General features: G+C 27.1%; 1 protein-coding gene across 1 annotated transcript in view; it reads left to right on the top strand.

Annotated features, from left to right (window-relative positions):
- LOC101239426 (receptor-type tyrosine-protein phosphatase F) overlaps window positions 1–25,673 on the top strand; it is a 119,941-nt gene that overhangs the window by 18,738 nt on the left and 75,530 nt on the right. The window contains exons 4-9 of the mRNA XM_065817510.1: window positions 547–801; window positions 888–1,184; window positions 5,049–5,161; window positions 5,338–5,542; window positions 14,878–14,994; window positions 25,321–25,488. Coding sequence (XP_065673582.1) covers window positions 547–801; window positions 888–1,184; window positions 5,049–5,161; window positions 5,338–5,542; window positions 14,878–14,994; window positions 25,321–25,488 — 1,155 coding nt within the window. The remainder of the gene's footprint in view (window positions 1–546; window positions 802–887; window positions 1,185–5,048; window positions 5,162–5,337; window positions 5,543–14,877; window positions 14,995–25,320; window positions 25,489–25,673) is intronic.

The following is a 25,673-nucleotide window of genomic DNA, read 5'->3' as shown; positions in this document are numbered from 1 at the left end:
TGCTGATGAATCAACATTGGTTGGTATTAAAATAGTTTTTATTACTAGCTACCTACGTACCATCCATAATCTTTTCCACAATAGATTTTTTTTATTTACATATATATGAGCTCATGAGATGCATAGTGGTAGAAGTCACTTTTTTCAAAATTTTGAGTTATTGCCACCAATGGTTAGCATTTTGTTTATTCTATTACATGGCAGAGTGGTATAAGTCTAATGATATCGATAATGATGCTATTTTTATTTACTTCCTCTAAAACAGTTTGATGATTTATGATATGATGTCTACTAAATGCCTCTGTATCTCAAAACTAGATAAGAATGACTTATACCACTATGCATCTCAGGGGCTCATATATATATATATATATATATATATATATATATATATATATATATATATATATATATATATATATATATATATATATATATATATATATATATATATATATATATATATACACACATACATATATATATATATTTTATTTTAATTATTTATAATAATGTTGCAAGTTTACACAGTTTTTTCTATCTTAGATTCAAAGCCTAAAGCCATTGAGGCAGATTCAGATGAAACTAGTGTACTTCTACATTGGAAACCGAGCTATTTTGGAAAAAAATATTTTTATTACTATTTAAGCGGTCCTTTTTTAAATGAAACTCTACTGGACAATACAGTTACTTCTTATAACTATTCAAATCTTCAACCATTGCGTTGGTACACTTTTTATTTAGCAACTTGTAGTAATTATAGTTGCAGTGATGTTGTAAAACGAGAAGTCTATACACAAGGTTATATTTAAAAGAAAATTTAATTAGTTATAAACATTTTTACTTAGATAAATGTTTGTATATATTTTTTATTTTTACACTTATAGCAAGATCTAATGAAACACTGGAGTTCAAAGTTCAAAATAAGAATGCAACAAGCATTACATTTTTTATAAAGCATGGAAATCTAGGATCAATAAATAATATTTCTTTCACTAGTGTATGTAAGGAAGTTAATGAATGGAAGCTTAATTGCACAAATGTTACATTGGAAACAAAGTCAATAACATTTTCAAACCTCCACCCATATACTGCTTATCAATTTCTAGCAAAAACATGTGTAAATAGAACAGAGCTAATATGTTACAATGAAATTAAACTGTTTGAGAACACATCAATGGCAGGTTGACTTATTTATATTTTAATAAAGTACATTTGACTGTTTAGTTTAGTTTAGTTTGATTATGGATCGTCCATAAATTTCTAAATTTATGGCTAAATTTCACTAATGAACAAAACAAAAAATCAAAATTTTCCCTCACAGAGTTGTAAGTTAAATAAAAAATTGAAATAGCTCATTAAGTTTAATGAAAATCGAACTTAAGATCTCCTTTTTTGAAAATAAATTTAGCGTTACATAATTTATGGATGATCCCTTAGCGTTTTATAGTCTATAGTTTTTTAAGATCTAAGATCTTTTTAGTTCTGCCATATGTATAGCGTTGCATAAAAATGTCTGTAAATGTAAACATATTTAGCATATGTTGAGTTTGCAGAACAATTGTGTATAATAAATCTATAAAAATGAGAAAACTTTTGAATTTTATTTTAACAATTAGAAAATTTTTTTGCTAAATTATACTTTTTTTGGTATAAATATTGCTATAATTATTATAGATATATACTATAATTAAAGTTTTGCTGTAAATATTGCTATAAATACAGCAAGATTAAAAAATATTCAAAATTTACTCTTTAATCCCCCAAAATGACACTGATGACAGTGCACTAAATCACTGAGCTATTAATGATATGTGTTTAGGAGAAAAACAAACCTTATAACTCTCTTATAAGCTCTAGGTATGCGGAAAAGGTGCGCATGTTAATTTTTTTGCTCTTAAAGCAATTTTTCAAAATGAATTATTTAACGTAAAAATATTGAAATAAACAAATAATAGGTATAGGAAAATTTTAGCCTCTGGCTCGAAGATCCTGAAACAAGACTGTTTTACTTTTAGCAGATATTGGCAGAGCCCCTCTAGTCTCCTCAGAATTGCAACATTTATTTGGTAGTACACATTATATTATTACATGTTATTCTATATTCATTGATCTTCCAAAATATATAATGATTTTGATTTGCAAGTATATGGATTTCCATATATGGGTAATGGGGCACGGTCCCCACTATTTTGTAGCGGGATATTGCAATTGATTTTCACTACTTTGCAGACTAGATGGAGCTCTAAAAGTTTTGGCATTTTTGTAGTGCCAATGAATCTTTTCATGGCCCCAAGACATTAGGGGGGACGCACTTATTTGTAGTGGAGTCTTGAGATAATTTTTTCACTACTTTCCTGACAAACTGAAGCTCTGAAACTTTCAGCATTTGTGTAGTTCTGGTGAATGGGTGTTAAAATTGTTTCCAGGGCAGACAACCAAAGGCTCCATGACCCATGACACTGGGTCCATGCCAAACTTATTTTCTCAAAAATATATATATATATATATTTTATTAATGCAAAGATAACTTTTGAAATATTGTCTTCAAAAATTTTTTTGGTTTGTACTTCTTCTGTTTTATTTAATTATTTACAAAGTAAAATGCAAAATTATAAAGTAAAAATATATCAAGATTGTGTTAAGATTTGCTTATATGTGTCAATGGTCAAATTACGTAAGTTAAGGTAAGTATACATATGCCCAGTTGTTGTTACAGGTGCATCAATAATACAAATTATGTTGGTAGTTAAAACCCAACACTCATCTGCTCTAGATAGCCAGAAAAGTTTGTTAAAAGGACTCTGCAGATGTATAAATGTTTCTGTAACATCTTGCTCGGTATTGTCAATTTCATTTATCATGCCAATAAATTCACCAAATTTTAATGTATTGATGTTAATTTGTTGATTAGGTTGAGTACTTTAAATATCAGAAAAAAAAAAATTCTTTAAATCTTTCTTTTTCAATCTTGAAAATAAGAATGGGCTTTGTAGACTTGCATTTGCAGTTAATAGTTTTACAGTGCCACAAATACAATCACATGGAGATTTACCATGACATGAAGCATGATATTGTAAAAAAATCTTTGAAATAATTTTCTTTTATATAATTAACCATTTATGTCTGAACTTCATACACAAAACCAATGCCATGTTCATTATCTTCTGATATGAAGCAAAATGATTTTTTTTAAGCTGGTTATTTTGGTTTAATAAATAGCAATGCTATTTATTAAACAAGGCGCCAATGCTAACTTTAGATTTCATCTTGAATCACAAGTGTGTAGTTTTCTGCAAAATCACCTAAAACAATACAGCAGTCTTTTGCCAACTTTTCTTTTTTTTGCCTTAGGTATCTTGCTTGACATTTTGCAATGTAGGAATGAGCTGTTAATTTGCTTATTGCCTTTGATAACATCAATTGTTGTTCTTTGACAGATCAATGTTGTTTTGTCTGTTTTCGTTCCAATTCAAAAAGTTTTTATTTAAACAATGTAAAATTCTGTTAAAATCATTATATTGATGAATGTTTTTAATCCATATACTTGCAAATCAAAAATTTTATAGGCATATATACTTTCTTAAAACATTTTAAGAAAGATTATTGAATACAGAATATTCAATAACCAAATGAAATAAATATAAACCATACAATTTTTTAGAAAACAATATTTTCAAAATTATCTTTACTTTAATAAAAATGAAAAAAAAAAAAAAAATTTTTTTTTGGAGAAAAGTGGGGCATCTTTCCCAGTGCCCCAGCCCTTAGGTCATCTGCCCTGGAAACAATTTTAACACATGTTCATCAGGACTACACAAGTGCTGAAATTTTTAGAGCTCCAGTTTGTCTGGAAAGTTGTCAAAAATCTATTATAAGATTCCATTACAAAAAAGTGGGGCCTATGACCCAGCCCTCCCCCTGGTGTCTCAGGCCCTGAAAATAACTTTAACATGCATGTTCATTGGCACTACAGAAATGCCTGAAGTTTCAGAGCTCCAGCTATTCTGGAAGGCAGTGAAAAATTAATTGCAATACACTTCTACAAAAAAATGGGGACCTTGTGCCCCATTATCCATATATGGAAATCCATATACTTGTAGATTAAAATCTTTTTTTGAAAGATCAATGAATAAAGAATGATATGTAATGTATATTTTTTTGATATCATCAAGGCCACATGGGTTTCTTGAGCATTAAAAAGAGGTATATAAAAAGTTTAAATAAATTTATATAAATTGATAATTACAGATACTTAAAAATAATTTTTTACCTTCCTGATCATTTCCTTGGATTCGCCACCCCTGAAAATAGCCAGGTACAAATTTTTAAATAAAAAGATTAAATATTTTTAAAATTATGTAACTTGAAACCTCTAAATAAGCATTGCAATTCTGAAGCGACAAGAGGGGCCTGGCCAACATCTGTTAAGTAGAAAGTAAAATGGTCGTATTTGAGGATCTTCTTGGAGCCAGAGACTAAAATTTTCAAGGAATTCACTTTCAGTTTACTAAGTACTCTCAACTGTGGAAATTTTACTACTCTCAACTGTGTAAAAATTAGCAAAGTTTGAGATATAGGGTGACATTTTTCAAAATTTCTGGGTCATTAGACATGGAATTACCCATATTTTAAAATACAGTGGGTGTATTTTGTATAAAATGGTATATTTTAAAATACAGTCAGTGTATTTTAGAAAAACAGTCAAAGTAAAATTTACATGATGATGAATAACTATAACCTTACAAAGCATTGCAGAGTTTTGCGTAAAATTACAAAATTTGAAAATGAGTTACTGTTGGAAAAATGCAGTTGGAATTCTATATAGTTATGAGATTTATATGAAGTAGATGAAGAGTAGATATACAGATGAAGTACTATACAGTTTACTTTAAAATATTGCTGAATTATTGTCAAAGTAATGATGTAGTGAAGTTGAGGTGTTAAAATATAGTTAATGTACTGATGAAATAAAATTAAAATATGTTTTTCAAAGTTTTTAAAATCAAATTTACACTTAAATTTTTATTTAATTTTATTTTTTATAGTTCCTTCTCCAGTTAAAATCATTCATGTAAATTACACTGACAATGAAAATAATAGCTTAGATGTGATATGGTGTACACCTCACCATAGCAAAGCAGATAAGGTTCAATATATTGTAAGTTGATGTTGCAAGTTTGCAAGGATGTTTTACCACTTTAAGTAAATAATCAGTTTTATACCCTAAAAATTATTTTTAGGTAAAAAGTATTTAATTCACTAATAAAATTTTTATTTGCATTGATATTTTTTGTTTAACTATTTGTCTTATTTACTTTTAAATGTCTCTTTTAGATTGTCTACAAATATTTAAATGATGAACTTAATATATCATTAGAAGATCTTCATCCCATAAATACTTGTGGTAATTATCAATATGAATATAGTTTTCGTATTACCAATCTATCTGGAAAAGCTTGTTATTCAATTAGGGTAGATGCAAAGAATGAAATGGGCATATCAAATGGGAAAACAATAAAGATTTTGACTGATGAAGAAAGTAATGAAACTTTTGTGTCTGTTATTTTTTAATCATTTATTTTTTCTTTATCTATTTTTCATCTTTATAAGGTAGCTTGGATTATTAAGTTTCTAATAGTAATAAAGGGCTATATATCATTATATCACCAGATTTTTATCAATTCAAACAATAATGCAGGTGTACCTACTGATTCATTGCTATCCATGCATGGGCAGGAGTGAACCAAACAAATGGTAGGAGTGAACCATTAACTTGATTTATTTGAAATTTTAAATAAGGTATTGTCTAGAACTAATTCCATAAAAAAAAGTAGTAGTTTTAAACTAGGTATGTGGCAAGTACTTTTTGAACTAGGTATGTACAGGTATGTAACAGGTATATAGCAGGTACTTTTTAAACTAGGTAAGTAGCAGGTACTTTTTAAACTAGGTAAGTAGCAGGTACTTTTGAAACTAGGTAAGTAGCAGGTACTTTTGAAACTAGGTAAGTAGCAGGTACTTTTGAAACTAGGTAAGTAGCAGGTACTTTTGAAACTAGGTAAGTAGCAGGTACTTTTGAAACTAGGTAAGTAGCAGGTACTTTTGAAACTAGGTAAGTGGCAGGTACTTTTGAAACTAGGTATGTACAGGTACTTTTGAAACTAGGTAAACAGATTTAAACAGGTAAATAGCAGATACTTTATATCACATTAAGTAGTTATGTTACAATAAGAAAGTTTAGCATTTTGAAAAATTTCTAATTTCTCTAAAAATAAAGTTTACTAAATATAATATTGAAAAAATAATGAACTAAATAAACAAAATGGGAACCTTCAACAAAGGAGAAAACTGATTGTAATTTCTATAGCATGGTTTAAACCTTACTTTCCAACATAATACAAGGACTTTTTTTATGTTTCTAATTTAACTAAAAACATTTCACTTATCATTTTTTCTCTGGTTATATCAAGGTCACACAAATCAATTTCTAGTCTGTGATAGCTCTTTTTATTATAATAATTTGGTGTCTTATTTTCATCAGCCAACAATTCTTTCAGGTAGCACCAAAAGTGGTGTTTTATATGTGATATTGGAGATCTTGCTGTTTTTATAATACTTTTAAAATTTATTGTTTTTCCATATCTTTACTGAAGGCTTTTAAAATTCTTTTATGAGTTCAAACGATTATAACACTTAGAAAACGAATATGAAAATAAATACACATAAATAAACTTTATGAAAATAAATACACATAAAGAAACATAAAAACATACAAATAAACTAAAGTTAATAGATAAAATTGCATTAAAAATATTATCAAGTTAAACTTCAAGTGATCAGTTCACTCCTACCCTTGAATGGCTTACTCCTACTCAAGCTGAGCAACTGGATTAACAAATTTAATGCACATCAAGTATGTGATGCATAAAAAACATTTTGTTTTAGATACTGCATTAGTTATTACTTACTTTTCAATCATTTTTGTTTTTCAATTGTTTTCAATCGTTTTCTTTTTTTTTTTTTTTTTTTGGGACCCTAGTGATTATTGTGTTGTAGAAACAAACAAATTATCTTTTTTGTGACTGGTGAGTTTTTTCAATGTACACCATTGTGACAAAACTGACATGAGGTTTTAACAATATCTTCCTGGATGTAGATATAAGGCCTAAAATGTAACAACCACATTAAACAAACTTTTAATTGTAAGTTCCACTATGTACATTAGATTAGTGTTGGCTGACTGCTCAAAACTAAAATCTTACTTCAAAGCACATAAAACATGGAGTCTTTGCTCTTTTAGTTAATAGTGAAGGCTTGTGACTTAAAGTGACTAATTTGTTCATTTGATTCATCAAAATCCATTTTGTAGGTTTCTTATCGGACATAAAAGCAATACCAAATAATCAGACATACTAAATCAATGCACTTTGGCATCACACTTGTAAAATTTCAGCTTTATTATTAGAGAGTTTAAGCTTGCACGTGTTATCTCCAGACGGCGTTAGTACAAGCCCTAGCAAATTTGCTACTACTGCAAATTTAAAAATTGTTAAGCATGAAAAACTTTGAACATCCGCATTTTAAGTCATTAATTATTCATGACTTATTTTCAAGTTAAAAGTATTTCTAAAAACAATTTCAAAAACAATTCCAAGAACAATTCCAAAAAAAGTCTGCCCTATAAACAATCAAAGCAATCTTACTAGAAAATCTGCTTCAAAGTTTACTATAAGTTTAAAGTTGACAGGATTGGGAGAATTATGAATTTGAATTATGAAATATTTACTTTAAAGATATTAAAACAAATCACTCAAAACTAAATTATGAGTTTTAAACTCATTAATTATTCATGTAACATGTTTTTAAGCAGTGGTATGAAGTAAGGTTTCTAGCGTACGTTTTAAATGTGATGAGTTAGGAAAGAAGTTTCCCTAAGACTTTTTATTTACAAATTCTTTTGTATTTTTACCACTGCCTCGAGATAATGCTTATTAATTAATTATTAATTATTAAACTCTCTATTAATGTAGAATTTACAGCCTTTAATATCATAGTCAAAGTTTTGTATTTGGTCTCTAATCTTTTAAAAATCTTTATTCAACTTCATCTTTTTTGATCCTTTCTGTTTTAAACTACTGAAATGGTTCAAGAAGTTGTGTATAAAAAATTATCCATCATGTGTGTTTTAGATAGACGTAGAGTTGCAAAAAAATGTTTTTTTAAAAATATTTATATGCAACTCTAGATTCACCTATTATTAATTTGTCCATATACATATTATTACGCCATATTTAACAATATTGGCATTATAGCTTGTTATGATGTTTACTTTAATAGGCCTTATAATTTTAAGCAACAAATATTAGGTCGCATCTTCCCCCCTCTGACTTTCTTTTTATCATAGCAGTTCAATATTACTGTTTAGCAGTTCAATATTACTGTTTTATCATAGCAGTTCAATATTACTTGCAGTATAGGTTGACTATTCCTTTTAAAGGGTGATCAAAATTACAGAAAAGTATATGTCTAGGTTTTTAATTCTTTTTATAAGTTTGTTGTCACTGGGATTTAATTCTTAAAGATCTTTTGCCATATTGTAGAAAAATTAAAGAATTAAAAAAATTTACAAAATTAAAAAAAAAAATTTCTTAATCTTAAACCAATATAATAACTTTAAGCCATTAGAACTACTATATTACCTTTTAGCCATTAGAACTACTATATACATCTTCACCTTAATCTATTCAAAATAAATCAAAGCTTATTAAGAAAGGTGTCATCTTATTGATATTTTTATAACAGGTAATATTTATCAAAACTAATAGAAATAAATTATCTTTATATTTTGAATTTTAATTAAAAAAATTAAATACAAATTTTCAAATTTTAAATAGAAATCAAGATTAGATTATTAAAACTTTTTCAAAAAAAAATTTTTTTACACCTGCATTTTTATATTTTTTCTTATTTTAAACACATTTGTGGTATGGCGATTAACCTAAATAATTTGTTATAAATATAAAATATTCAAAGTATTCACTCTTGCTATTTGCTGTTGCAATCGCTATGGCGTTTTGCTGCTAATTTTTAATGTGAGTTTCTGGCAAGAAATCTTGAATAAAGCAAAAAAATTTTTTAGAGCAGTCATCTTTGCACTAGGTATTTGACACAAATTGCATTTTGTGACAACTGCAAATTTGCATTTTGAAGCAATTTTTTTCTCAATTTAAAATAAGTTTTAAAATTAAATTTTCTTTTTATTTGAAATGTATCATTATTTAAATGTTACAGTTGCACTTTAAATCAATGGGCGGTTGAATCATTAATAACACTAAATCTCTTTTGTTTTTCATAAGTAAAAAAAAAAAATATTTTAACTTTGTCAAACAAAAGTAAAAATCATTCTTAGGATCACATTAAAAAACATTATTAGAATGCATTTAATGATGCACACATGAAAGTTCTTTTTTTTTAAAAAAAAAAAAAAGAGAAAGTCTTAGGGATTGATAATAAATTATGCAACACTAAAAAATTTTACGCAACAACTTATTTTAAAAAAAGTAAGTAATTTTAAGCTCTTCTATGTGACAATTTTTAATAAACTTTTTCAATAGACGTTTTCATTAAACTTAATGAGCTATTATGATTTTTTATTTAATTTTAAGCTCTACAAGAGAATAACTTCTGATCTTTTTTGTTTTGTTTATTAGTGAAATTCAACGTTAATAATAATTATAGATAATTATAGAATCATAATTTATAGACAATCCCTTAATATACTGAATTACAAGACAATGTTGTCTTTCTAATGTTTTAACTAAACTGAGACCTTTGTGTCATCTGCATACATTTTGCAATTATTTTTACTGCTAATGTGTTTTGGTAAATTATTAATATAGGCTATAATTAGGGTTGGACCAAGAACTGAGCCCTTTGGAAAGCCACTAACAACCTGTTCTCAATCAGATGCGACATTTTCAATGATGACATGTTGCGTTCTGTTTTAAAGAGAACTAATCTAATTTAAGACATTGTCTTTAATCCCATACGATTCTTCATTATGAGCTACATATATTAGCTTTATTAGTAACCTTTTATTAGCAACTTGTCAAATGTTTTTGCAAAATCAAGTAATAAGGTATCAACAGGTAACTTTTGTGAGACAGTGTAGGTCAAAAAATCCATAGCTTCAAGTAAATTTGTAATGCAGGATTTTTTGCTGACAAATCTGTGTTATCATTGGGATAGAAGATTGTTAGATATTAAGTGAGGCATAACTTTATCTTTAACCATTTTTTCCATTATTTTACAAGGTACAGAAGTAATTGATATTGGTCTGTAATTTGTTGGGTCAGTCCTGGATCCATTCTTGAACAATAAGGTTACATTAGCAAAAAGCCATGCTTTTGGTACAATTGCTTGTTCCATTGACATTTGGAAAATCATGGCAAGCGGAGCTGTATTATACTGGCGCATGCTTTAAGAATGTATGGGCTTATTTTATCTTCTCCAGTAGATTTATATTAGTCAAGTGCCTCAAGGTGTTTATGTACAGATTTATAATCAAATAAAATGTTAAAAAGAGAAGCAAAAGTACGTTGAGCAAATTGAGATTTTAATTGTGAGACTAAATAGTAAAGACAGATTGGAATACCTTGGGGAGGGAGGGGGGAATGGTCTAAAATGGTCAAAAATTTTGTGGCATAATTTGTTGATGATCCCTAACCAAGGTAGCTGTCGTTTCTTATGTTTAAAAGAAATGAATGAAATAAATTTTTTGCAGCCTTTTTTGTAGATATTGCAGAAAATATGGTAGCTTTGATCGACGTCTAAGTTTTCAAATAAGATTTCCCACCTCTACTTGGCTAAGTAATTGTTAAGTTGAATATAATGTCCTTTATTATAAATAAATTTCAAACTAGTAAAACAATTATAGTTAGTGTAGTTATTTGTTAACTGATGGTGCCAGGAAAGAAAACAGTGAATAAATTCCTAATGGAGGACCAACATCAATCTCACTTGTGTGGTTGGCCAATTCGCTGATTATTAGGTCAAATGTATTTTTTGAACACCTGCTGTATTGAATAAAGGTTGGTTTAGTGACATAATGTAAGTATAGGCTATTGATGATGTTTACAAACTTTGTATCTAAACTTGTTTCAGTGTTTGAGGTGTATATCCATCCTTTTTTACATTTGATGTTTGGGAAGTTGAAATCACCGGTATTGATAAGGTATATATATATATATATATATATGTATATATATATATATATATATATATATATATATATATATATATATATATATATATATATATACACACATACATACATATAAATACAACCCTCAGAATTAGGAAAAATAAGGCTATCATGACATCATTATCAAAACAGCAACAATATATATATATATATATATATATATATATATATATATATATATATATATATATATATATAAATATATATATATATATAAATATATATATATATATATGTATATATATATATGAAGAGCTCATTTTCAAAACGCTGTAAATCCATTTTTTGGGTTTTGAGTAAATCGAACTTTTCTCCTGCATAAAGAAATTAAGTATTTTGGAATAAGTTATTATTGATTTAGTTAAACATGTACTTTATTAATAAGACTATAATGTCTACTGAAATCGAGCGGTATGAAATCGATGTATATTTTCAGTGGTTATTTTTGTTTTGTTTCAAAACGCTGTATATCCAAGTATTATTTATTAACAAAATGCTTTATATCCATTTCATTAATAAAATATATCTATTAATGAAACATAATATTATTTTATTATGCATTCTAAGATCTACCTTAAAATTTTGTTCTCCTTTAATATAAATCAACTTTTTTTAAACAACTCACAAGTGCAACTATAAAAATATATAAGGTGTTAATGAGTATTTTATCTTGTATTCAATAACGTTAATAAAAAAAACAACAAAATAAATCATGTTATGCTGGAAATTTTTTTAAATATTTGTATCTTAAATTAAACATGTTTACAAAATTCACAGCTAAAAAACATTTAAATCAAATTATGAACTACCTTCTTCACTAAGGCTAGCATTATCTTCAGTGGCATTACAGAGTAGTGTTTTATACATACTAAGTATTCTGCTTTCTGCTCCTACAAGACCGAGAAGACGAAAAACATTGTCTTTCTTAGCAAGTTTAACACAGTTATTTAATTCCAAACGTTGCGGTCTAAATGTCTCCCATTTCTTCCGTTTTTTAAGGATACTGTGTGATTTTGGCTCAGAATGGTAACTAAATGCAACTACTTCGAGCTTGTCTGAATTTATAAGAAGTTTTTTTGCTTCACTGATTTTAAATGTTTTTTTGCTCATGACATACTTTTTGACTTCTGATTTGAAGTCATGTGCTGACCAATTCTGCCCGTAAACCATGACTTTTCCATGCCGGCTAAGTATGTTTATGTATTCATTAGGCTCAAAAATTTGGTCTCTTTTTTTAATATCTAGCTGAACTTGACCAAACACGCGATCAGCTGGCAGATATGAGTGACCTCGTTCTGGAAAAGTATGTGTAATCTGCAGTTTATTAAAATATTGTTTTCTTAGAGCTAGAAGCATACATGTCATATTTATGTTTTTGTTGTGGCCATAGCATGCATCAGAAAACAATCGAAGTGACGAGGCGTTGAAACATTTATCTTTTAAAACATTTTTAAGTAGATGTTCTATAGCTGAACAGATCATATTCGAATCTTTCCTATTTTCACACTCCATCCAAGTAAAAAAATATATATCGTTAACAGACTGAGACTTATCACCTTTATGAATAACAACACCAAGGACATAAAAATAAAGCTGTCTAGAATAGTAGGCTTCTCCGATTGATAATTTTGGTAGTACAAGGTTCTCCATCATGTGAAAATAGATAGTGATCTCATTGGGATGAATATCATTGATAAGACTATAAAATTTTCTGGCTTTCCTTCGATGAAGAATGAAAAGAGCAGTTTTTAATTTTTTTTGGTTATCAGTAATATTTTGGTTTTTCATAGCCAACTTATATGTTTGACATGTAGAGCATGTATCTGTTGCTGGGTATCCAAAAGCTAAATTAAAATGATTCATAAACACCCCATAATAATAATGGTAGCCTACAGTAGCTACTGTATAAGCATTGTTTTTATCCAAAAAAAGTTCGTACATCCGCTTTACATTTAAATCAGAGGGCAAATATTTACGTCCTGGAGCACCTTTTCTTCCATAATGACTTGCTCTGCAATTAAAAGACTGAATATGGTTTTTAATAACTTCTTTCTTTTCAGAAAAAGCTATTATCTTCCTGTCTCCTCCTCTATTTTCAGGTCTGGTTGTTCCATGTTCATACCAGTGTCTTGCAATTCTTAAAACTCTATCAGATTTTATGGCTGGAATAAATTAATAAAATATTAACTTTTACTCATTAATTTTTTTTAACAAAATATACATTCTATTTCTGAATTAAAAGTAAAGTAATTTTATACTTACACAATACTGAACAAAATGAAGCTTGGCAAACTCGTACTTTAATTCCCTCGCAGCATAAAAAGTACTCAATACTCATATTTCTTAACTTTATTCGATTATTATATTTCACTCTGACTCTTTTAACATTGATTATATTAAGCATTGACAGTATAGTAGCATCTTGTGACTTTATTTGCAATACTATAGAATTCTGTATGATGTTTTAGCAAATTATCCTTTTTTATATCTCAAGCCTGAAATAAGTCAATCAATAAATAATTATTTTGCCATAAACACAAATTATACCAAGTAATCTTACATTGTGTATAATAAAACTTTAAACTCATAACTAAATTATAATTTCAACATACGAAGATCATTAAATTAAAAAAACTCACTTTGCAGTAACCTGAAACATGATTACATGATATAGTAAGAATTTTTCCTCCGCTTGAATGACTAAATAACTTATTTTTCTCTCTTGCAGAGCATCGTTTTTTTTTTTCTTCGTGATTTTAACGTTGACACAACACTTTCATCTAAACCATCCAAATCAGCCATCTTTATTATTATTATTTAAATATGACTATTGCGCTTGCGTGGAGTTAACTTTATATAAGCACGGATTGGTCAAAAAAATATACAGCACATTGAAAATAAACTAAAAAAATTATACAGCGTTTTGAAAATAAATAATTTTTAGAGCCTAAATTAAAAAAAAAAATTAAACCTAATTAATTAGTTACAAACATGACTTAAAGGTATCTAACTTTCTCTTCAAAATTATCCACTTAACGCTTACCGCGTTTTGAAAATAAGCTCTTCATATATATATATAAATATGTCGTTTTGGTAATGATGTCATGATAGCCTAATTTTTCCTAATTTCGAAGGTTGTATTTATATGAATGTATGTATGTATGTATGTATGTATGTATGTATGTATGTATGTATGTATGTATGTATGTATGTATGTATGTATGTATATATATATATATATATTATATATACAACTACCAGTCATTAAAATCTGCAGCATGCACCTTAACTTTCTATATGATAAGATAAAACTTTTTAATTTAAAAAACGATTTAAAAGTTTTTTGAATAAAAAATATTTTTAGGGTTGCCTCAAGACCCTTTAGCATTTAATGATTTAAAAAAAGAACTAATAATCAAAAAATTTTGTAAAAATACATTTAAAGTTACATTTTAATTATTAGTTAAAAAATGTTTAATGCTATAAAAAAATATAAAATAATAATTATATATATATATATATATATATATATATATATATATATATATATATATATATATATATGTATATATGAATGAAAATATAACTAAATTACCTTCTTAAAATTTCAGCTCCTTCTGCGCCAATTAGTCTCAGATTGGAAAAAAAGACTGAAACAAGCTTGCATATTAAATGGATACCACCTAAGTCTTATGTTACTGGATTTGAGATTAGTTATTGTATGAAGGGTATGTAAGTCTTATATAAATTATATATATGTGTATGTATATATATATATATATATATATATATATATATATATATATATATATATATATATATATATATATATATATATATATATATATATATATATATATATATATATATATATTTATTTATTTATTTATTTATATTTCTTGAGCAATGCAATTGCAATAAATGTGAACATATTTTAAAGAAAAACACAATATTTTTTAATCTTGACATGCTTCGTAGTTAACATACTACATTTTCAAAAGATAAAATTTAAAACTCTGGATATAAATATAAAATCAAAATTTGAAGAAAAAATTACAGAGAAATAATAACAGACAAATAGAATTGTTACCAACCAATAAAATTTATAATACAAATTATGATGCTGTAAATAGCAAAAAAATAAAATTATAAGTAAATAAAGAAAAAGAAAAAAAAAAAATACTAGATAGACAAATTAGACTTTATAAACAAGATAGACATTATAATAGAAATTTGTCTATCTATTTTTTTTTTTTTTTTTTTTTGTTTTTTATTTACTTATAATTTTATTTAAAAAAAAAATATGATTACAAATAAAAAGATTGATTTTTACATTGTGCTCAAGCAGCAAAATAACCTGAAAATTGACCCAAATAGTTCCCAAATAATTCTGCTTTGAGCCCAAGGTAAATCTTGATATTTTGTAAATTTTTTTTTCTATTGTGCTGATAATGGTCCAAATTTTTTTTTTGATTATTGTGTATCCTAACTTTTTCATAATTGTTAAAATAAAAAAAGATTTTGCAACAATTATGCAAAAAACAAAAACTTATTTCTTTTTGTTTTTATATTTGCGCAAAATTATTCTTTTGCATACTTTTTTGCAAAATCTTTTTTTAATTTAAACAACAATTATGAAAAAACCAGGATACACACAACAATGTAAAAAACTTTTTTTTACCAATATAATCACATTAGAAATTTTTTTTTTATATATTTGTCCCAAGTTTGGCTTCTTGTGTATTTGCGTTTTGAAATTGTTATATATATATATATATATATATATATATATAAATATATATATATATAAATATATATATATGTGTGTATATATATATATATATATATATATATATATATATATATATATATATATGTATATACTGTTTAATATATTATTTTATTAAAACAATACTACTTCTTCGTTCATAGAAAAGTGCATAATTTATGGCTGATGATTGCTGTTAGGCATGAAACTTAAAGTTTTTTCTTTTTTGTTTTTAATTTACTATTATTAATCTTTCTATTTTATTTTTTTTCTGAAAAAGCCGTATGCTGTAAAGATGACAAAACAAGGAAATAACAGCTGCATCATGACTAAATTTTTCTTTGTGATATTTAAACCTATTTTTCCACAGATTTTTTTTTTTTAATTTTATTTAGGTGCCCCAAGAAATCCTTACGGTCTTATCACAGAGCACCGCAGTTGAGCATTTAATCGGAAGTTCACGCCTCCTTCCAAACCGATGTCGCTAAACTTGCCCAGCGGTGGGGTTTGAACCAAAGACTCTTTGTTTCTGAGGCAAGTGCGCTACCACTGTATATGATTAAAAAAATTGATAACGTAATGGCTGATTATATATTATCATCAAAGATAAGATATATAATCAGCCATTACGTTATCAATTTTTGCAGACCTCATAATTTTAAAACTTAATTTTATATGCTATTTTAAATTAATTAAAAATGGCAAAGCAAATTCTTTATTTAAATTTTAACTAAAATAATTAAAATAAAAACAGCAAAACAAACGTTGTATTTAAGTTCTAAATAGAGTTGTTAAAAAAAAAAATGACAAAGCTAACATTTTATTTAAGTTTTTGATAAAATAATCGGAATATCAATGGTAAAACAAACAGAAAAGAATAACAATCTTGCTCTACCCACTGCTAAGTAACACCACCTTTAAAACATAGAAAAAGACAATTTAAACATACACAAAACTTTGAACATATTATATTTCCATTTTTTCAACCATTTCCTTACTCTATAACTCTATTCTTTTTTTCTAGTAACTCCCAACTTAGTGGTTGCTTGCAGCCTTTTTTTTTGAGTGAATCAGAAAAAAACAAAAAAAGAAATTAATATCATTTGAAAATACATTTGTCTATTTTTTCAGTTATCTTACACCACTATATTGGGTTGCAGGCAAAATAAAAAGGTTTACCATACTTTTTAATTACAGTCATAGCTTTATAGTTTTCTTTAAATTTCCTTCATAAACTGATGACAAAACTATAACGTGCCCTGCTCTAACATTATGATTGTTTCTTAGGTTGTTTGCATGTTCATGTAAAGCCTTACATGAACATGTAATCTTAGTTTGTTTTGGTTCTATAAAAGCAAGACACTGCCCTTCAATTAACTTTTATGGAAACAGGTGGAACACCATCTTCTCCAACAAATACAGCTGCAACTTCACTAACTATAGTTTGCAAATGAAACATTAAGCTATGTAAGCATAGATGATTGTCACATTTTTGCATTTTAAAATCCATTGCTGCAACTGGGTCAAAGATATGCTTTTGACAATATGTTGGGGGAATATCTTGATCTGACCAAAGATTACTTACACAATGTAGAACTTGATAACATATTCTTAAACATGGCAACCTATGATTCATAGGTTGCCATGTAAATAAATAGCTGTAAATAAAGTAAAAGAAAATTAAAAATTTCTATTTTATAAATTAATAAATTTTTTGAAATTAAAAATTTCTATTTTAACTTCTATTTCTTTTATTTCAATGCAATTATTTTAAGGCTGCCTATTAGGGTGTGTCATTTATAAAAAAAATTTATTTAAAAAAAGTTATATTGAAAAAATATTAGGATTTTATATATAATTAAGAAATGTAACCTTCCGTTTTGTTGAATTTTAGCGCTAGCTACATTTTTTTTAATTTTTAGTTTTACTGTTTATTGCTATTCTGTATACTACTCAGTGAGCACACACCAAAAAATGGTTGGCTGTTTTGAATTATTTTTTCGAACAGTTTTCTTTTTAATATTTCTAAGTATTCCATTTATTGTGGTTAAACAAAAAAAATTACAAAATTCTGCTTAAAATAGTGTAAAATATGTAACAATATCCTTATAAAAACCAAAATATTGTGTTACAATATACATTTTAGGGCTTCTTACATTTAGGGTGGTTTTGTGCTCTATTGTTAAATATCCCTATAATTTGTGTTACCCTTATAATATGTGCTTTCTCATAAAATAAAATAATTTTAGAAAAAGGCTATATATTTTTGTCTCTAAAAATATAATTTGTTATGTTATGACAACTAATAATATTAAAAAACACTACTATATTATAAAAATAATAAGCAATCTATTTAATATTAAATGTTCATTAAATATAAACATATATGTTAAATATTAAAACAACAACATATTGTTATATATTTTTTGAGCTCAACACAAAATAAAAAAATAAAAATCACTTTAACTATAGTTTAGAAGTTCCATCATGTCTTTCTCGCTCCTATTAGCAGACATCAACTCTCTGCTAATGAATTGGGCTCTTATGTAAGCTTCTCTTCTTTCTGATGTGTGGACATGTCCTGCAGCTTCTGTGACCATCTTTACACACCTCTCAACTGATTGTGTATGTGAATTCCATTGGGGAACAACCATGGGGTTATCAATTAAGTCTTTAATATCAGAAGATGTAAAATTGCATGTCAAAGGTGGTTCTGTTATATTATTGCTCCAGTCTATCAGACTAAAAAGATTTTTAGCATCAATGTTAATATTAGGTGTTCTTTGATGTCTATGGCTATAACCACCAGTATTAGACTGCACATAATATTTTTCACGGAGTTTAAGAATAATTTCCACAGCTTGACCTCTTTCTACTTTACTGTCACTGCATATCATAGCTTGTAAAATAGCTTCTGAATGTGCATACCAAGCTGATCTTTTAATTGTGGGCATTACAATATCAAGAACCGGTTCCCTCTGGCTTCTGAGGAGTTCTAATTTGTATAAAATATGTCTTGGTCCCTCAACCCAACATGATTTAACTTTTATGTTAAACCAATTTGGAATATAAACACCTACAATATATTCAACATTCCATGTAAGATTTTGAAGGTTGATACCATATAGGCCATGCTGAGAAACCCATGTCCTGCAAAATCTTAATGCCGTAGTGAGCCATCTGCTATGGCAAACAGGTCCTATTTCTAGCATTGCTAACTGCTGAGGTAAATCACCAGACTTTATTGCTTTTGTTATTCGGTAAGCATAGCTTTGATCAGTACTTAAACCATTTATAACTTCAGGGCTAAGAACTATTAATGCAGGCCCAATATCAATTTTTGTAAATCTGGGATTAATTTCAAGACTTGTTGCTGAATTTAACATCTTTCCCAGTATTCCTGACCACTTATTTCCACATTTTGTTGTCACAAACCTAACTCATTTGTGTGAAGATCACAGACAATTCAGTCTTATCAGGAACAAAATTAAATAGATATTTTCCACCTGGTTCAGTAATGACAGAATAATGCTCTTCCTTGAGAAGACCAGGGAAATGCGTACCATCAAATTCTGTTAATACTTTTGTATTATCTTTCCTGCCATCAAAAAAAAATACAGGAAACCACATTATTTTCAAGGTCTTTATTAAATTTATTAGCTAATTCAATAGCTAACTTCTCTTAGGCCCTTTTAACCTTGCCTTGTCACAACCATACTCTGAACAAAACATTATTAAACATTTACAGGACAAAATATCGAAGAGTTTGTCCATTTTTGGAAAAAGAGTATCCTTTATTGATTTTTTTGCATTTCCTAGGCTAACTTTAACTGCAGTTTCCCACAAATACTTTAGTTTAACTTTAATACTACATTCTTTAATAATTACTGGATGTAAAAACTTGCAATTAGCTTTTTTCCATTGAGCAGATAAAGCTAGAGTCATATCATTAACTAGTTTATCAACAGTATAGTTTCTTTTGTTAAGGTCACTGGTCTCTCTCAAAAATATTCCATAGCGTAAAATATCCCTTGCAGTAGGGAGCTCAGATGGTAAAAGAAGTTTTCCTTTTCCAACATATCTACTTAAGTGAGTAGCTGATAAATTTCTTGTGATTTTTGGTGCCATTTGTTTTATTAAAACTTAATTTTTCAATAATCAAAGTAATTTTATTTTAAATTTATTTTTATCAGGCAAAGCGTAAAGTTTTGAAAAATATCTCCTAATAGGTCCGAAATAAATTTCTTCCACTTAAAGTATAATTTTTAAACAGAAAAACGAACTACGTCATTGTTTTAATGATTTTCAAAATATTCACAAACAGAATACATAAAAACCCAAAAAAATGTAGCTACTACTTAATTTAATTTATTTTTAAAAGTATTACTCCATTTCATTTATGAAATCCTAATATTTTTAAAAGTATTACTCCATTTCATTTATGAAATCCTAATATTTTTAAAAGTATTACTCCATTTCATTTATGAAATCCTAATATTTTTAAAAGTATTACTCCATTTCATTTATGAAATCCTAATATTTTTAAAAGTATTACTCCATTTCGTTTATGAAATCCTAATATTTTTTTCATATAATTTTTTTGTTGTTGAAAATATAGGGTTTTAGTTGTCTAATTGACACACCCTACTGCCTATTAGTATTTACACTTATAATTTCTTTGAGCCTAATATCATTCATTCCAATTTCACTATTATCAATAAACACAGTATTACTACTGCAGTAAAAATAAATGGATTCTTTAGAAATGCAATTTTTTCTAAAAAACTATTTACTCTTTATTTTAAAATTCTAAATGAACAAAAGAATTAAATAAGTATTTTTCATGTACCACCGTTATTTAAACAAAAGAAGGAAACTGAGCAAAGTCAAAATAAATAAAATAAAAATATTAAAAATAATATTCTACTGTTTTAAAAACATATTTATAAGAACATATCTGTAAATAGATAAATAATAAATGATAATATTCAAATAAAACTAAAAAAAATAAAGCTGCAATCCTATTAATAGAGATATTATTTGGTAATAAAAGCAAAAACACAATGTTGAATTTTATTTTTCTTCTAAGCTATATGACATTATTACAAAACTTTTTAAGAGTAAAAAAAAGTAAAGCAAAATGTCTTTTGTAAAGCAATATATATTAAAAACAAAATCATATGTAATTAGTTTAGAATATATATGATATATAAACCTTATAATTTGAACTATTAGTTTAACAACTTGTTTAAAATTGATTAAAGTTTCAACTAATTTTATTAAAATTTTCAGGAAAATAATATTTAAGATAATATTACAAAAATTAATATATTTAGATTTAGGATTTATTGAAATCTTTTTATAAGTTTATGTATGTATTTGCTTATAAGATACAAATTAATATGACAAAAATATAAATGCAAATTGATTATGAAATGAACTTAGATGTTTACTAAAAATATAAAATAATATTTAATAACATCAATTATTTTTAATTAAACAAAGAACTACAATGAACAAACTTGTTAAAATAGTGAAATAGTATCAGTCTGTATATTTTAACCTAAAGCAATAAAAAAGATGAAACAGTTAAAAAACAAATTTAACAATTCTAAAAATATATATACTCACATACCTTTAAAAAGAAGCATAACACTTTAAACAAAGAAACATGGGCTAGCACACAAGCTAATAGGCCAGGTGAATAAAAATGAGCAATTGCTTTTACTCCGAGTTTTTAGAGTAATTGCTCAAATAAATGAATAAAGATTTTGAGCAATTGCTTTTTTTTTTGCAACAAAAGCTCTTACTTTAGGCAATTGCTCATTTTATATATATATATATATATATATATATATATATATATATATATATATATATATATATATATATATATATATATATATATATATATATTAGGGTTGTCCACTATGCAAATTTATTTTCAAAACACCGGTATTAAAGTTTTTCCCATTCTATTTTTAGGGTACTATGTAAAGATATTTTTTACAAACTTTTAATAACTATTCTAGAGCCCCCTTAATGCCCCCAAAGTCAAGCCCCATTCTTTGTTTTAAAACTATGGTAATTTTCAGTTAAAAAGCAAGGAAAAAATGGCAATGAGTCACATTTGTGTCATTTACTGTCATTAATTTCAAAAAAAAATCAAAAGTCAATGCCCGCTTGCAAATCATATGTTTATTTGTCAGTCTGACTCAGTATTGTTCTGTGCTATGAACTAAATAATAACAAATTTTGAAAAAATGGAAACACTGGGACAATGAGTTTTTTCATTGTCCCAGTGTTTTTTTTGTTCTCAAAAACAGGATATTGCTGTCTGTGACTACCTACACCTTGCAGCAGCTCTTTATTGTGTATCCCATGCTAGCATTTGTCTAAGCTGGTGGAAAAGTGAAAGAAATCAATTCATTCTAAAAAGTTTGATCTTTATCTCCTGGTCATATGGCATTTGTCTTGATAACATGAACATTTTGCCAGCGTAGATATTACAAGCCATCCACCATGCTTGATGGATGGCTCCTGGTTTCAGAAAATGTACACTATGTGAGGGAGTTTGCCCAAATATGATGAGGGTGTTTTTGGCATATTTACGATAGTCGTCTTTTGGAAATAATGCATCATTTTCGTTTGCAAGTAGATGTGTCACATGCTTTATGGTCTGTTCTTTGATGGTTTTCAACCAGGTGCCTTTAATTTCTAAAGTTTCAATTGGCAACTCTTTTTTCTGGTCCAAAAATATTTCCAAACAATTTCTTCCATACTGCTCAGACAAAAATTTACAAGATATGGTGTTGACAAGCAAGGTAAATAAGTTTTCTACTTAAGCTTTCTTTGATCAGTTTAGCAGCACCATTGTGGATGCCATTGTTACTGGCTTTGGTATCAAATACTAATGCCACAACATTGTCGTTGAGATCCCAAGCTTCTAGGAGATCCAATATTGTATTGACTTGAGTTTTTCCTTTTGAGTCAGAATGAGCAGGAAAAATTCCTTCTAGCAATTTTCCCTCACTATATTCCGCAGCTCCTGACAGGAGCACAGCTAACTATTCATGTTGCTCACTTACTATGTCTTTCAACAGTTTTCCATCCCAGTAAAGAGTACCAAATTAAGGAGTGTTAAGTCTGGCGCTATCTATAACATTCTCAACAATCCTCTGTCGGTTTAACATTCTGCTTCAATGAGATGTCGATCTGGAGACATCAAAATTGTGTAAGTTTCCACCAGCTGCTTTAATCTGTTGACTGCTGATGTAATTTCTTCACATTGCATAATTCTTTTGGGTATGTTAAGATTAACAAATTCTGATTGCCTATCCATTTGAGGTTCATAATTTCAGTCTTACCTCATTCCTGCATCTAGTTCAGTAACAGCAATTGCAATACCCTGATCACTATTTTGTTCTTCATCTTCGTTATCCTGGTCATCCAGTTTGCTTTCATATTCTACACTTTCTTTTTCTTGATTGCTTAGTATAAATTTTGTGTCTTACTGCTTGCAATTGTGCCTTGATCTCAAAAATTTTATCATGACCATCCATGGTTGCCTTTCTGTCTCTTTTTTGATCTAAATAGAAAGCAATTACATTATCTTTCTTTTGTGACAGAAGTTTGGCATTTGTGATTTTGTCAATGGCATCAGAAAAGACAATCCAACTTGGCCAAGAAGTTGGCTCATTTCCCACCCGGATCACCTTCACTATTCTTGTTCTTAGACAAACTGTGCCACTCATTCCAAAGTGCCATAAAGTCCAACAGACAATTTTGTTTTGTTTTCATTTTGATGCATGCTATGTTCCACAAAGTAGCCATAGTGACAATAACTATATGACCAATTTCTTATTTTTTTATATGGTTTCGAACATTTTCTTCATTGTGTCTTAAGAAAAGAAAAAATTTGAAAACTTGTTGGCAATCAGGCAGGTTTGAACCAGTTATTGATGGTGATGGTCTAATTAGCCAAAAGTTTGTAGATGCACGAGTATTAGGTCTTCCTGTGGATGATGGATATCATGTTATTAACCAAATTTGTAATAAATGCGTGCAATTTTGCTACTGTTAAAAACACGAATTTGTGGCTTGTCTTTGGGACATTGAGGGGCTCTAGAATAGTTATTAAAATTTTACCCTAATAGTAGAATGGGAAAAACTTCAATACCGGCATTTTGAAAAAAAATTGCATAGTGGACAACCCTAATATATATATTAGGGTTATAACTTTTTTTCAACTCCATACTCCTGTAGTGTAGTTGGATGAACTTTTACCTTAAAAGGATGAAAAAAATCGATTTTTAACTACGCAAACAGATTTTTATTGTTGTCATCATTGAAATTTATTTAAATTCAATTAGATATTTTAATAAGTATATATTTTTCAGTCAATGTATGTGCATCTTAAATATTGTCTCAAAGATTTTTTATGTATGTATATATATATATACACACATATATACACACACATATTATTTACACTAAAAGCGGCCAATTTTAAACGAAAAAATAAAAACAAACAATTTCTATTGGTAGCGGCATAAAGCATTTACTCCTAAATGGAAGCAATTGCTTATGAGTAAAAGCAAAACTTTATTCACGTATTTTTGAACAGTTGCCTTTGCCATGAGCATTTGCTTTTTTATGCTTTTACTTTTACTCAAACCTTCATTTTCACTTCTGGCAGAATCTTGTTGTTTTTACTATTCCTTTTTATTTTTTTAAAAGAAAATATTTAAAGATACAGAAAAATAAAAAATATACTGAAATATACACACATTTAAGTATACAAACTTGTATAGTTTATATACTTAAATGTGTGTATATTTCAAATAACAGTTTTATTTTATTGGGTTTTTCATATTATATATATATAAAAATAAAGTTCCAACTTAAAATAAAATTAAACAGTAAACTTACTCATATCAGTACCAGTTTGCATGTCTTAAATATTATATCCTTATTAATCCTTTTAACAACAAAAAATAACAATAAAGTGAATCAATGTAACTAAAAAGCATTTATAAGAATCTAAACATACTAAGTAACCTAGAAATAACAAATATTTATTTATTAAAACTTCTAATTAAACAAATTAAATTAAACAAAGAACAATATCAATTCTTCTTGAATAATATAAAAAATTTATCAATTCAAATTTGCTTGCAGACCTTGGTTAAAAGACCATGTGAAATCAAAAAACGCATTTAGAAAAGCCTAAGAACTACTTTAAACATAAGATGCCATTAAATATTAATTGACTTTTAATATTTAGATTCTGATAGTTGCAAACCCCTAAAATTTGGTAGAGATATATCTGAAGCAGTAATTCCTTCTCTTAAGGAAGACACATCTTATGCAATAGCAATATCTTCTTACATTATTCGATCAAGAAATAACAATCAATATAATAGTACCAAACTTGAGATGTTTTTTAGAACTGGTAATTTTTTATTTATTTTTATACAAAAAACTGTCACTGTTATTTTTATTATGTATTTTTTTGTTTTTTTAATTTTAATAAATAGTTTTTAAAAGTTAAACTATTTGTTTTAATTAGTTTTAATACTTGTTAATTTATTTGATATTTACAATTTATATAAATTTATATAAAGTTGTTGTCAATTT

Source organism: Hydra vulgaris, chromosome 14 (genome assembly GCF_038396675.1).
Source record: "Hydra vulgaris chromosome 14, alternate assembly HydraT2T_AEP".
Lineage (NCBI taxonomy): Eukaryota > Metazoa > Cnidaria > Hydrozoa > Anthoathecata > Hydridae > Hydra > Hydra vulgaris.
This window is presented reverse-complemented; position numbering and strand designations above follow the sequence as displayed.